At 41.2% G+C, this 15,421-nt stretch overlaps 1 protein-coding gene across 4 annotated transcripts in view; it reads right to left on the bottom strand.

The window, feature by feature from the left end:
• SGK3 (serum/glucocorticoid regulated kinase family member 3) overlaps nt 1-15,421 on the bottom strand; it is a 449,614-nt gene that overhangs the window by 150,291 nt on the left and 283,902 nt on the right. For all 4 annotated transcript variants that reach the window (XM_069220281.1, XM_069220279.1, XM_069220282.1 and 1 more), the window contains 6 exons: nt 9,807-9,856; nt 9,047-9,104; nt 8,764-8,847; nt 8,549-8,680; nt 4,627-4,739; nt 4,506-4,542 (listed from right to left, as the gene is read on the bottom strand). In XM_069220281.1, coding sequence (XP_069076382.1) covers nt 4,506-4,542; nt 4,627-4,739; nt 8,549-8,680; nt 8,764-8,847; nt 9,047-9,104; nt 9,807-9,856 — 474 coding nt within the window. The remainder of the gene's footprint in view (nt 1-4,505; nt 4,543-4,626; nt 4,740-8,548; nt 8,681-8,763; nt 8,848-9,046; nt 9,105-9,806; nt 9,857-15,421) is intronic.

Here is a 15,421-nt window from a genome sequence, read left to right as displayed (position 1 = left end):
GCTTAAGCAGTTTTGTGAGGAAGATTGGGGCAGAATTCTTCCCTAGCAATGTGAGCGACTGAAAAACACTTACAGGAAACTTTTATTTAAAGTTAATGCTGCTATAAATCGTTCCATATGTTACAGGACCACAGAATGTACTTACTTTTCCCAAATCAAAGTACTGAATGTTGGCTGTTCATATGTTTCATAATATTCGCTACATGAAGTTTTATTTATATACTGTTAGGTCTGGGTAAGGACTAGATGTAGGTCATATGTGTCTTAGTATGTAATCCACAGAATTTTAAGAGGGTACACAATTTTCTTCACATCACTGTGCATACAGGATAACTGCAAGAAGAGCTAGAAGAGAGCAGCTTAGAGTGAGGGAGGAAATTGTAAAGAGATGGCATGGATGCCATAACCTCTACTAGGTGGGCAAGGAGTGAGAGAAAGCATGGGTTGACCCTATACAGAGGCAGCAGGGAGGTGATAATGAGAGGACATGAGAGAGGAGAGAACCAGAGTTAAGAGGGGTAGGAAGATTGGTTATATTGGGCATGGGTGGACACAGATGACAAACACACAAATGTGGGAGAGCAGTAGTTGAAAAGATGAGTCATAGAGATAGCTTGTTGAGAAGGGGCGCTGGCACATTTTAGGATGTTCTTTTCCAGCAAGTATAGGCAGTAACGCTGCACAGCTCTGACCCTAATGCAATTACACACAGACCCCTTTCTGCAATCTAGGAGTTCCCTGTGGCTGCTGTCATGTAAATGCTCATGGCCTTGGAGAGGGCTAACAGAGGATGATGTCTCACATATACCCTCAGTAGCTGATCCTCATTTAAGAAGTTGTTTTGGAGCACACTGATCTCCAGATGTTGAGTCTTAAAGCAAGTAAAGGCTTACGTTGAGCAGCTGCAGTTGCTAATCTCTTAAGGTTAGGTGTCACACACAGAAACATACTGCAGTCTTTTAGTGATTCAATTTGAGTTGTATACACAGATAGCCTTGCATAGAATCCTTAGGTGGGCATCTTAATGCTGGCCAGGTGCCACAGCCTGAAAAGTAGTAGCTGCTGCTTACTGCAGGTGAACTTTCTAAGCCTTGGTAAAGTGCCTTACAATGAACTCTGGGAGCTGTTCCACGATTAACAGCACATACTTACACTAGTAGTTTAGCTGTTGATAAATGATCTAGGAACTCCTTAAAGAGGATCCACGCACCAATGAGGGAAATCAGAGGGGATATTACACTGCTCTTCTCTTCTTCACCCAAGAAAAATCCACAATGAGCTGATGTACACCTAGTGATCCTTGGTGCGATTGATTTAGAAACCCAGAACACACTTCACTTCTAGACAATGGAGCGCTTTCTTCTTCCTTGGACAGATCAGGAGAAGGGGAAGAATATCAGCAGGGCAAGGGATTGCAATAATGAACCATGTCTTCACTGTGCGCAATCTCATGGAGCAGATATCCACAGGTTCAAATGAGTGAACATCACAAATGTAAGGTTGAGGTCCAAATGGGTCAACATAAAGGTTTTTTTCGGAAACATACGTTTCGTAGCAGCACTGAAAGTGCTCATAGTCTACCTGAAACAGCAGGTAGCATTGATGTGATTGCGAGGCATGGATGTGAAAACACGCATCCTGCACATCCAATGTCACCATCCAGTTGCCTGGATCTAGTGCGCACAGAACTCGGGCAAAGGTGATCATCTTAAGTAGTTCAGGGGATGAAGGTCTAGAATAGGACGAAGGCCTCTGTCCATTTTTGGGACCAGAAAGTGGGAGTAGCAGCCACTCCTGACCTCTGATGCTGGTACCCTGTCTATGGCTCCCATCTCGAAGGTAGCCTGGACTTCTTATAGGAGAAAAGACAAGTGGACCTCTGGAAGCCTTTTCTGGTGGATGCGGGACACCAAGAGGGGTGGGGAAAAAGGGCAGCAGCTAACCTTGTTGGACAATCTGAAGAACCTATCTGTCGGATGTAATGCTTTGTTGCCACCTGTGGATGTCAAATCTTATTCTGCCTCTAGTTGCGCGACTGAGGGTAAGCTAAAGGGGGTTTGCAGGGGCAGGGTGGTGGGGGATTGGGAAGTTCATTCCCGTTGGGTGCCTGAATGCCCTTAGACAAAATCCCTGACCTCTATCTGTAAAGGTGTGGGAGGTATGTTGTTGAGGAGGCAAAGGTTGTAGTGACCTCTACTGAAGCCTCAAAAGTGGGATATTGTTGGGGAAACTTCTGTACGGGCAGTGCAAAGCCAGGGGATCCTGCTGTTGGTTTTCTTTCCTTAAAGCAACCTAGTGTTGAGTCTCCCTGGTCTTCAAAGAGACGGGTACCAACAAATGGCTTGTCAATGAAGGATTGTTGGACATCGCTGGTGAAGCCTGTTGACCTTATTGATGTGCGGCACTGAAGCACCACCTTGGTACCAATCCCCTACCCAGACAGTCAGAAATATCCAGGCCCGATCTGAGACCTACTTCGCTGCATCTTGATCAACATGTATTATTCATTGGGAGCTGGCAAAAAGGTTGTCCGAAACTGCAGACAAGATCTTGATCACCATGTCCCACAAATTGTGCAAATAACACCCCAGGAGGCAATTCGAATTGACAGGTCGAAGGGCAAGACTGGCAGAAGAAAACCTCCTTTTCCTAAATGCCTACATATGCTTAAACTCTCTGTCTGGTGGGGTGGTTGGAAATGCTTTTGGGCTGAGCTGACTGATGGTGGGTGCTGCAGGAGGAAAGAAGGGTCCCCGGAGCTGGTCTGAGACTTTGGGCTATTTATCTATTGTCAGAGGGGTAAGATCCTTGCTTCTCCTAGGTCCCCAAGAGGATGACTGAGGGCTTTGTTGAATGGAAGCAGTAGTTCTGAGGTGGTCTGCCCTGGCTGCAGGACCTTAGTCCTTACATTTGTTTTACCCTTGCTGATTGAAGCTGGAAATCAAGAACTTCTGATGTTCATCTAAACATCAAAGGGAAAGAAGCAGATTAATCCATACAGTGGACATGTGGGAAATTAAGTCAAGTGAGGTGTCAAGGATACTGCCTCCTGGAGGTCCAGAAATAGATTCTCAACATCATAGAGTTGGGATTCATCACTGCCATGGTCGTCCTCCACAGGCTCTGAGTCTGTGGCAAAGGAAGCATATCAGAATCAGAATTGTAGGCGTTGATGCACAGGGAATCAGCGCAGTATTCGGCACAGGAGGAGGAGACAGAGTTGTAGGCACTTGGGTCAGGGCAGATTAAAGAGTTAGGTACTGAGGTACAGTCTGCATTGGGCCGAAGATGCACCAGAGGAATTTTGAAGGGTACTGAAAATTTGCAGCATAGCCTCTTTGAACGTCTGAATCTACTGCAGTGTAGCAGATAGGCCCAGTAACATGAGCTGGATCAGGACTAATGCACGAGATGGTTTAGTGGTGGAGGACTGTGACCCTGAAGTACCCCGACGTACATGCAACTTCCCTTGATGAGAGAGGCAGGAGGATGGGGAGACGTTTTGACTTCTTGTGCTTCATGGTTTTTTTATTTACCTGAAGACTTGGAGTGGGATTAAAGTCTCTCTCAAGAGCAGCGTTGGAATAGAGAACATGTCCGCGTCTCGACTTTGATCAGGATCGGGCATTCTGAGCAGTGAGAAGCACCCATCCGAACAAGGAGTATAAAAGTAAATAAGTCATTTGTACATTATGTAATGGCCTTGATAAAGCCCTTTTCTACATGGCAAAACAAGTGTCAGCTGTGAATACTCGAATTAAATAAATATTGTTACATCTAAGAAGGAAACTAATACATATGAAGTGCAATAAAAATAATAAAATCTAAAAAGACTTCCAAATCGTATAATGAAGTGTCATTACAGTACTTCAGATGCTGTGTGTGGTGTTTTTCTGTTATTTGGGATACCTACTGATGCTAGGATACGAATCACATGTGAAACCTGTGGGGCTACAGAGTGTTTTCGGCAGGCACTACTTCTTGATACATAGCCACTATTTAACATAGGAGATGCCTACAAGGGTGTGGACTGGAATATGCCACTGCTCTCTGCTTTCGTTTTCCATGAATTTAGTGTAAAAGTATACTTCCAAGTGCGAGATGAAGGTTTGCCTAGCTGAAAGGTAGTGTGGTATAAGCCCTCTGGGCTCCCACCACTGTTTTCATAATTCCCTGGAGGCGGCAATGGGCTAATGGTTTTGCCACCTTGTGAAGAGCATTTTGAAACTGTGAAACATTTAATAAAGATAGACAAGAATTGTAACCATTAATTTAGGCAAACCCTCAATGTTGTGGGCACAACTGCACAAACAGAAAAAGGCCTGAAAATGTGGCTTTCTGGTATTGTTCTTTTTAAATATGGCTTTCAGATCCGCATGTTGTATGCTGTGTTTGACATTTAAGCTAAGCACAACAATGTATTGGAAAGCAATTCTTAAAATAACATATTATAATATGGCCAGCATATCATACAAATGAGTGAGAATAAAGTTCCTCAAATTTACCTCTGAGTCTAAAAGGATGTTTTCTGGCTTCAAATCCCTAAAGAACAAAAGAAAAAACAGACACACTAAATTACAATCATCATTGGAAAGATGAATAGGAACCAGTTGCAAGCAATCTTACCTGTATACAATTTCTATGGAATGTAAGTAGCCTAAAGCACTGGCTATTTCTGCTGCGTAGAATTTGGCTCTTGGTTCAGCAAAGGTGCGTTCTCTTTGCAAATGAAAAAACAGCTGTAAACAAGCAAATGCACACTGTGAGTTTCTAATTGCTTTGTATGCCAAACCTCTATGAATAGGTATAGTATCGAATAGCTGTAACACACCATGAACTGACATCGATTAGCAACTATAACGAGAAATCCATTCACTATGGTAAACATAAAAATCGTGAAATGAAACATACTATTACCATCAGAATTATTACCAAAACCGGAGAAAAATAGGCAACAGGAAAGGTACCTCATACAATTTCCTTTTACTCCTAGAAAATCAACCCCAGACATCTTGAACACAACAGACTAAAAATAACATAATTATAAAAGATAATGACACAAAGAAAATCTTAAGTGTGCACGACAACTGAAGTTGTGATCTAGAGGCAAATCACTTTCTGTTAATATTAGCTTAATATCATGCGTGAAAACGTGGTGTTGCGTCTCGATCACTTAAAAAAATCAGAGAGGAGTTATGAACTCTAGACATGCTAACCCACAGAACCATGCCCTGTCGGGCACTGGGACGTTCCCCAGGAGCCTGGAAGTTTGAGGGCTGGTTTTGGTAGTTCCTCTCCGAGGAAGGTAGGGCCGCTGGCCATAGCATGCAATGGCCTTAACATTGGCTCAGGGGCTTGAAAGAGGGGAGCGGGCCTGCCGTCCAGTGTCTCGAGCAGCTGTAGATGTTGCATAAGAGAGAAACCAATATCATCTTATTGCGCTTAAGGCACAAATGTGTTGTGCCGAAGACGCAGACTGCACATTACTGGTTCCAGCTTCTTGCAGCCCAGCACTGGCAGACAACTCATGCCCAGGTCCCGCTCGGGTCCCGATAAGTAATACTAGAGCACTTTTAAAACTGCAGGTGAGCAGTTTCCAGAACTCCTGCCACAGATTTTGAAGCCAGTGAACTTTAATTGCACATAACTACTCAGTGGTTTGTAATCACACGTTAAAATGTTTCCTGCTTATGCTAACTAGGCCTCAGTTAGTCCTCGATGCCATCTTGTCCAAAATGGATGTCACATCATGTTTATTCTCTGTTTGAATTTCTGTCTGATACTACGTGCAGCAAGATATGGATTGATTAATTCTGGAATGAAACTGTTCTCAGAGAGGGCCTTTTGTAACTGTTTCTCAAGGACCTTCAGTTTGCAGGCGGTATTGCATTCATTCACAATGGTTTACCGTTGTTTAGGTAACTAGTGTATTCTGACACCTTTGAATGCATTAGGTCAGAAGGGCTAAATCAATATTCATGTAGTGGGTTACTGGTAAAGTGGTAGGGTTATGTGACAATTAATAAATCTGTAATTTTATTTGTTGACAATGTAATTCTTTGCTCACACCATAATGGGTTTACAGTTCTAATGTAATTTAATTGGGAAAATTACTATATAAACCCTGGATTGCGGGGTTGAGCCAGACCTTTTGGCTTCAACTAGGGATGCTGGAAATACTTCTTACAGATGCTGCTACACATTTGATACTTAGTCTATATCTGAATTTGCCTATTATTCTGCATAGTTTCTTTACCGGAAGATTTAATGGCAACGATTTTATACATATAAATGAGATCTGTTGAAACTACATTTTACTATTTCTATATTGTATCTTTTAAATTTTGCAATAAGACTTCATGGTCTTTCTAAATTCTGCTTTAGAACTTACTTTTTAAGTAAGTCCTTTCTTTACTTGGCTGTATTTTTAACTGCACTTTAGAACCTTGTCGCTGGGACACACTGCCTTGTTATGAGAGGTGAACACAATCCCCGATCCACCCAAATCCTGGGTGCGCACTGATCTGTAAAACTTAATAGGGTCAGTGTGCCCACAATCTCAATTGTGGTTCAGGCCCAGGATAAATTTTTGGGGCGCTCCGCAACATAAAGAGCCTGTCTGCTGCATTGATGGCCTCTCAAGTACCAGTCCTTTCTGTAGCCTGGGACAGTACTCGCCTCTGTTCCCTGGCCTGGCCACCACCAATTATAATGGGAAATAAAACAACCTTTCCCTTAATGTTTTATGGTGCCTGGTTGTTGCAACCAATTATGAACAACAATCAGTAAAGAGACTCAGGAGACACCAATACTTCTATCATAGGGCACAATAGATGAGGCATGCCCTGAGGAACCCTTTATTGATGGTCCTGCCATGGGTGCTGTCCAGCTAATGGACCTCGCATTGAATGGAACTAAGCACCTTGCAACCCCACAGTCCCTGCCTGTCAACCAGGCAGAGTTAATTGCAGGATCACAAGCTGGGGGAATCATGTTTTTGTTGTCCCTATGGGCAAGATGCTTCCTTCCAGCCCTCTCAAAGACAGTCAGACTCAGTGACCACCTCATATGGCGTGTTGTTGAGTGTTGGAGCAGCATACACACAATGGGGCAGAGGAATCCTGACAAGTAGATCAAATATGGAGTGTGCAGCTCTTAGTGACTGCGAAGGTTTGCCTTTCCACAAACCCCTAAATCCTCTCTTGCAGAGGGCGGGCTTGCATGCTGAGCTCATTTACTTCATGCAACACTGGGTGAGTCTGATAAAATTTGCCACTGTTTGTTTCCCAGTCCTGCTGGGTTCTGCATAGAACCATAAGTGAAGATGTCACTGTCAGTTCCGAGAAGGGGCTATATCTTCTAGGGTGCAGGCATGAAACAATGTCTGCCCCCTGGAAAGAGAAGAGAAACCCTGGATTAAAAAAGTGAGGGTAACGGAAGAGGCAAAGAGATGAGAAAGTGTTGACTGCTGGGTTAGGCACCGAACAACCAGCAAATCACTGGAGACAAGAAGTTATATGGTGGCCAAAATGCAGTAACTCTGGGGAGAAGCCCTAATGTACTGATAAGGTTCAATATGGCTATACATATGCTTTTGACACTTTCCTACATAATGCAATGTAGAACCTGATATGCAGACTTTCACATGCTCATGCAAATGCAATAGGGTTGCTGAGGAGCAGCAAAATGTAAAAAGGCCTTGAAGGACAGGGTGGAAGCAAGAATTTCTGGAGCTATGCTATTGTTTAGGGTAAGGAGGATAATTAAATAATAGTAACCAACCACATAGGGTGAGGTTCTTGGCCCACGATGAGGCTCCATGCATGCCCTGAAGGCATGTAATGAAGGTTGGTTGTCTTAAGGCGATTTAATAAGACTTTCCAAGTTAGGAGATCACATGTGAAAGCCCGGAAGGAGAACTCGATTTGCAGTACTGAGTAAAAAGAGTATTTCAGGAGACCCCACCAGAGAACCGAAAAAAAAACAAATTACAGGAAACATCAAGAAAAATATATTCGTAGAAGCATTTCTTTTTTCGTTTCTTTCAAGTTGCAAAAGTAGAAGTTCCCTTTTTCAGTTTTTTCACTACATGTGAAATCATATGTTCAGGATCAGCTGTTCCACCTGAAGCCTCCCATGAATCCTCTTGAGGCAGTCTGCAAGCTGCTTAGACCCTGGACAGATGCCTATTTGTTAATTCTTTTCCTTTCAATCATATGCCTTATCAATATGTTCAAAGAATGTATTAAAATAGTGTACAAACGTGTTAACAGTAACAGCCACGTAGTAAATTAGCTGTCTTTCACTGGGTTTTAACGTGTAAGCTTACTGAACATGACTGCACAGTGCGGGCTGCTGACGAACAGATAGTTACACCCTCTACTCCTCTTCCGGACAAAATCCACACAGTAAGGAATAGTCTATTTCCTGCAAAGCTACTTGGAGCCTTTTGTGCCTTAAACGACGCCTACATTGAGTAAATTACTCATGAAACGAGTAAACATAGACAGACATACATGTTCTAGGAATGACACAGATTTGAACTCACCTCGCCTCCATTTACAAAATCCAGAACAAAGTAAAGTTTTTCTGACGTCTGGAAGGAGTAATGTAATCCGACTAAAAAGGGGTGCTTCACGTTTTTCAAAAGCACATTTCGTTCTGCCATTATATGTTTTTGCTGAAAGGAAGGAAAAGGTCAAAGTGAAAATGGAACAACTGTTTTTTCTCGTTTTAAATGCATTATGTAATTATTCTGGGTACCTCTTTCCTGTTGAGAACAATTTTTTTCTGTAACACTTTGACAGCATAATATTTCCCGTCCAACTTCCTTCTTGCAAGAAGAACCTGATATGTTAGAGAGGAAACGTGATTTACCGTCCACAATTCAGAACAATCTTCATATTTAATACAGAGAATCTGGCATATTTCAGCACACAAGAGTTTAGAACACAAGAGTTCTCTGGTCTAAAATATTGTAATGAGACAATAAATATAATCTTGTGGTTTACAGCTGTACTTTTTTCCTGGGAAAATAAGCACTTACTTTTCCAAAGCTTCCTTTGCCGATTACTTGCAAGAAGTCAAAGTCTGTTGGTTTAGCACTGAAAGACATGAAGCAAGGAGTAAGAAATGAAGAGTCTTAGCTCCCGGAAAGAGTACAAACATACAAGGGACTGAGAATATTAAAAACACAAGTTAAAAGCCGAACACGATTTGAAAATTGCATTTAAAGTTAAAAACCTCTCCTTAAATAGAATTTGACTCAATGCATTTTGTAGCTCATTTTTAACAATAACATACTGCCTTTTGTCTAGGTTTTCAAGTTAAAAGCCAGATTTCCAAAATCTTAGCCCAGTTACGGTTCAAGAACGACAGAAACCCGTACATTGCACCTGATTTTAACATGAGTGGACCCTTGAGATGTGATTTTCAGAATAGATCACTAAACGAAATATAAAGTGAAGGCCGGGGAGACACATTTCACAAGTGTTCTGCCACATGAAATTAGAAAATCCTGCCTTGGTAAACCAGAAATACGTACGGTTATTGTTGACACTGATTACTTTACATCGAAGGTTTCTAATTTATTGAATAAGGCCTACTGCAAAAATATACAGAATTTAACAAAGCCGCGGCGTTGCTACTTCTTTCGTTCCAAATTACTTATTTGACACCACAATTAAAATATTATCCGACATTACATATAACAGTCAATTCTTCTGCGTGGCAGATATGGTTATCTATGGATCTAAAGAAAATGCAAGTGTTCATTCCAGCATTCAACAATCACAGAGATAACTTACTTAGGGTTTCCAGATGGCCCCAGGTTGAAATTTCGCGAGGCAAATGGCTTCTGTTGAAATAAACCAGAAACAAAGAGTATAAGTAGAGTAAAGTGAGTTAGTTTATTTGCTCAGGGGAAATTTTGAGGGCTCACATTACAGCTTAACCAAGCTAAAAAAGTAGTGGCCATGGCACGAGGCATTCCCTAAAATACAGCCTTGTGCTGGAATCAATTTAGATGTCTCTCCATCTGTCACCCACCAATGTCTCATTTTCAGGTCACACAGAATGAATGCTATGCCACTTGCCCTTCGGTCCCAATCACATTATTTCTTTACACACAAGACAGGCAATGTGCTATGTTAAGATGTGGTAAAACCCATTAAAGCTGCCCCAGACGTAGAATACATGTAAACTAGTTCAGCTATGTTAGAGCAAATATAATAATAAAAATGTATTAATGAATGTTTATGTATTTTGAATAAAGAAAAATTGTGGAAATCGATTAATGTAGAAAAAGAATGCGCACGTTTGAAAATGTGCCCTCGGAGAGCGATCAACAAGATTCACAAATGTACTAATAAAATGAATAGCATGTATGAAATATAGAAAAACGTATTGAAATAATGTTTATAATATGTCATATTGAGATATGTAACGTATATTTTGCATTACAGAGCTTAATTTAGCCGAAGTTGTGGCCTAGTTTTGCCAGGCCTCCTGCAGAAGCCGAATATTAACGTTCAAAGTAGAAATGATGATGTGCTGAACTGACCATGAACTGCTTGTTGTTTAATAAATCTGCTCAGCTAAAATCCTATGTGTGAACCGACGTACAGGAGATGAGGGAATCAAAATTTGTATCAAGGACTGTGTAAAACATTCAGAGTGTACTTTCCCAGGACCTGAACAATGGAGACACTGACTGGGGAAGAAGATGCAACATTTTCGATACCTGACGAGCCAGATGATGAGGACATTGTAAAGTGAACCAATCAACTACATGGGAACTGTGTAATGTTAGAATTCATAGATTGGACAAACAAGGACTATTGGATAATGCAAATAGCGTGATTAATTGACCAATTAGGAATTAGGGGATAGTCTGGGCGACTTTGATATAATGACATGACAGAAGGTGAGAGTTCAGATGCTAGGTGGATGTCCAGAGAGAGAGACTACAAGATTGAAGAGATTCGAGATTCTGTCATTAGGCTCATGCTCTTGCGAGACTGATGTGATGCTTATCGATTGATGACCTGAAGATGAAGATTGGCTTTGTTGCTGATCCATATCGTGGATAGGTAGCTATGACAATGTGACTGAATTAACTTTTGTGCCTTTTCTTTCTAGGTACCAAGTGTGCTGTTTTTGTAGCTTTTCTCTTAGCTAGATGTTTTCCAAATTAATGTTCTAAACTGTTTTCACATGAAGTCCCACATGCTGATGCTAATCTGAGTTAGGTGAGTTTTCTACCTTATGACATTGACCAACATAGAGACAAATGACTGACGAACTGATATGCTGAACTCTGCTACTCATGTTCACTTATTCATCCCTGATTCAATTATTGACTTATGCTACTGCTTTAGAATGTACTCTGATGCAAGTTTTGATTAGATTATGTTTTTGGCGCCTTCTAATGAATTACTACAGATTTGCTGATGTGAATAAAGTTGAATTAATTTTTATGAATTAGTATTGCAAGTAATATGGACTAAAACTACTAAAACGTATAGTGAGTTGTGGTTATTCAGGACCGGAGGGTCATGGGGTGTTATGTCTCTGATTCTTTAATGCTGATGACTAATGTTTATTGAATTGCCTATTTATCAGTACTGTGACTACCATCAGCCTAACTAGGATACTCCATGCGAATCAAAAGCTTCATCTACCTATACGTGTCCCCTTGTAAGTTTACTTATTAAGGACCAGGCACGCTAACAGTTTTTGGTAGCAGAGGATGGTTCGTTTCCTTGGAAAACTGGTTATGTGGTGGCCAATGGTTATGGTGGTAGTTTGAGTTAAGTTAGTTGTTCATCATTATTATTGTGATTTGGATTTTGTTTTCGGTAATGGCAATTGTAGCAAAGATGATGTCCCCTTATGCCCAGAAATTACTTTCCCAGGCCCTGGATCGTGCTAGTAGAGTTGGGTATGTTCTCTGTGTTTTAGTGATAGTGTGAAAGTGATAGGTTTTGCTTGCAAAGGCTTATGCAAATTGCAGGTGAATTGTGACGTATGTGAGGTAAGTAGGGAGTCTGCGTACTCCAGTTGAAATTTAGTAAGACTGAGCGTACTCCGTAGTATGAGAGTAGGGAAGTCGTCGAACTTCATATGTGTGTGGCGCTTTGTGCTAAAAAATTGTCCACGTGGTTGTTGCTGATGTACGGACCCTTTGTGGTCTAAGTTTAGTAGGTTGATCGGGCGTGGTCAACAAGTCGGCGTATAAGTTAAGTGAGTACGAGAATTTTTTGACTGAGATTTGGCAAGTCCTATGTGCACCAGGACAGACCCATTGATCAGCTGAGAGTAACATTTGCGGGTCGAATTTTGCTTGCGAATGCAGGGAGACTGAGAAAGAGGAATAACTGCATAAGTGAAAGGGCCATCAGTGAAAATCCATAGGGTCTCTGAAGCAATTGTGTACCTTCCTGTAGTAAACCAGCAGATTTGTTTTTGGTTATAGTTTTTTGGTTAGTGCTTGCAATAATTTGCATTAGTTTTCTGTGAGTTGAAGATTAGGAGGACAAGCCTCAAGACTTTGTCAGCCGCAGTGTGTGAGTGTGACATCAGAGTGAGCTGCGCTGGGATAGGTTGGTTAGTGAGAGACAATTGGTTGAGAAGGCGGGACAAGGGAATCCTGGGAGTAAAAGTCATTTCCTTATTGAATCGAACAACTACAACAGAGAAAGATTACGTTTTTCAAAGATTTTAATAGTGCCATGAAGGGTGATACATACATTAAGGCGACAGTGGGGGAGCCTGCCTCACCGGAAAAGTCTCCGGCTTATTTTGTGACGGAGGAGCGAGGTGTCGTGCCATGTCTTTGGTTAAAGCAGTGGTGCAAATTGACAGTGAAACAGGGAGCTTTAGCATTTCCAGAGCATGGAACGTTTAATTTGAGAATTTTGGATCAGTTGCGGATGACTCTGTATGAGACAAAGCCTCTCCAGAGACCAGTACAGTTTGAGGCATTAGCAGTTTGGGAACTCCTAGCGAGACAGCAACAAGAAATCAAATTGCAGAGGAGAATAAGGAAGGTAGAGAAGTCCCTAGCTGAGGCAAGATGGGATTGGGAGCAGAAGAGGTAGAGAACAGCAACATTGCAGGATGTTAAGTTGGTTCCTGCTATCACAGAGTAAGATGAGTCAGAAGGGAAAGAGGAGACTAGCAAAAGTGACAAGAGTTCACCAGGGAGTAAAAAGAAGAAAAAGTCTTACATAGTAGAAGAAGACTCAGATGTCGAGGATCTTATTAGTCAAATGCTGAGGGACAGACCTCCACCATATGTGGTGCATGAGGGAGGCCCAAGTATTAGTCCTGTTCCAACTGCCCAAGCTCAAGTGTCGGGGACAGTGGGACGATTGCAAACAGATAATGGACAGGTACAAGGGGTAGTACAGTGTACTCCTAATGCAGTGACTACTTTGGTAGTCCAGACGTCGATGAACCCACCACCGGTACAGAGAATTTATCCAGAGATACCAATTCTTGAGACAACATCGAACTTAGTGGTACCTATGGAGCAAGTGGTTCAGAGGCCGATGCTAGTTCAGACCGAGCCGACTCCAATGTTGATGCCTCAGGCACAGCCACAGGGTTTGCCGAAGTTCACCCCAATGGCAGGGACACAGTCAGATGTAACACCAGTAATGAATGAGAGCATGGTAGAAAAGTGAAGATACGACTGCCATTTCCTGATTGATGTTAATCTAGGGCAGGGTTTCTTAGCATTGTGACTTCTGTGGACCCACACTGAATCATTAGTGGAATCCAGGGACCCCAACTGAGTACTAATAGAAGCTGGGGACTCCGGGCCTAAGCAATTTCTATGATTTGAACTTCAAAACAATAAACTAAAAAACAAAAAACAAGCACACACCAAATAAATGATCAAATAAGGAAATTAGTTAAATTCACAATTTAATATAAAAAAGGTTTTCACATTTTCAATTGTCCTTGTTTATTTGTATATTTTTCTTCATAGTGTGAGGTTCACTGGCTTCCATGCCTGAAATATATTGATTTCAAAACTTTTTTTATCATCCATGTGGCATTACACAAATCTTATACGTCTTTCCTAGAAGATTTAGACCTTATTGTTCATTGTCCTTGCTTGAGGAGTCAAGAACTTGAAAGAGGAGCTTTCGTGACTGTGATCCTTAATTTGTGGGTCATTCATAAATGCTTCTCCAATTGTCTGGATTTTAGCCACTAAGACCTTTCTATTTACAGCTTAATCCCTACCAGGTTCCCGTGGGGTGAGTGACTAGATTCATTCCAGTCAACGCCAAGAACCCTTTGTCTATGATTGCACTTCGTAAGTATAAAACAGACACAGTACAACAGGTGTAGCACTGAATACAAATGATAACCTGTTTCGTAGTTCCTACATTGAAAATTCTATTATTCATTGCTGTTTAGATGTGCAATGTGCTGTTACATTTTACTTAAACACCAGATTATTGTTAGTACTAATTTCATTACCTCTACTAAATTAAAGTGAAATGATTCAGGTACAACAAACTTAAAAAATATTCTTTAGATATAAAAAAAAATGTGACTGTTACAGTAACTCTTCTTAAAGACAATTATTACATGTTAAGGCACAGAAATAACCCTGACTGATCAGGTCAGGTGTTTCAATCCAGCCATTTCATGTTTAGGAATCTGCATCAATAAATTTGAGAGGATAGATATGAAACAGAATGCAAGTGATCTACATATACACAACCAGATATTTGCAAAACACCCAACATAACTCTCAGGTGTGTGAGTAGGCAGGCTAATGCCGATTTGGCATTTGAACAGTGCAAACAATAAGCAGGTTTGAAATCAGTATTCAATTAAAAAAACACTAATTGGTACCCTGTCCTAAAAAGGAACCATGTTAAAATGTTTTACTTAAAATGTACAATCATTTCATAATGCTAATCGTAGTAAGACATTGATTTGTTAAAGTCATTTTTTTGATGTGTGTGGTAACTGTAAATGGATGCAACACGACATTGCCATCACTCATTGGTCAAGATATAAGCATTCTGTATTCAAGAGCTTAAAGGGTGACAGTTTGAATACTAATCAGTAATCTTCATTACTTTTCCTCTTCAGAGCCCTTAGTTTTGAAAGGTACCACATGAACAGGAACATGATGTTGTTTTGAATACTTTTTTGTTTTAGTTTACACTGCTCCGTTTTCTTGCTCAAACCCAGGTGGGATGAAGAAACACGTCTCATGAGTGGGTGTTAAGTTTGGAAGCACTGAAGAGTAAGAGTAGGCTAGGAGTAATGAAGGGTACCAAAAGTAACTGTACCATTGTCCTATGTCACTCTTACCCATTCCAGTTCGTAATTTTGATTGACACCAAAGCATGGCTGTACCAGCCACTGATTCCTGTTAGGTATGCAGCAA

The sequence above is a fragment of the Pleurodeles waltl genome, chromosome 2_2, assembly GCF_031143425.1.
Source record: "Pleurodeles waltl isolate 20211129_DDA chromosome 2_2, aPleWal1.hap1.20221129, whole genome shotgun sequence".
Lineage (NCBI taxonomy): Eukaryota > Metazoa > Chordata > Amphibia > Caudata > Salamandridae > Pleurodeles > Pleurodeles waltl.
This window is presented reverse-complemented; position numbering and strand designations above follow the sequence as displayed.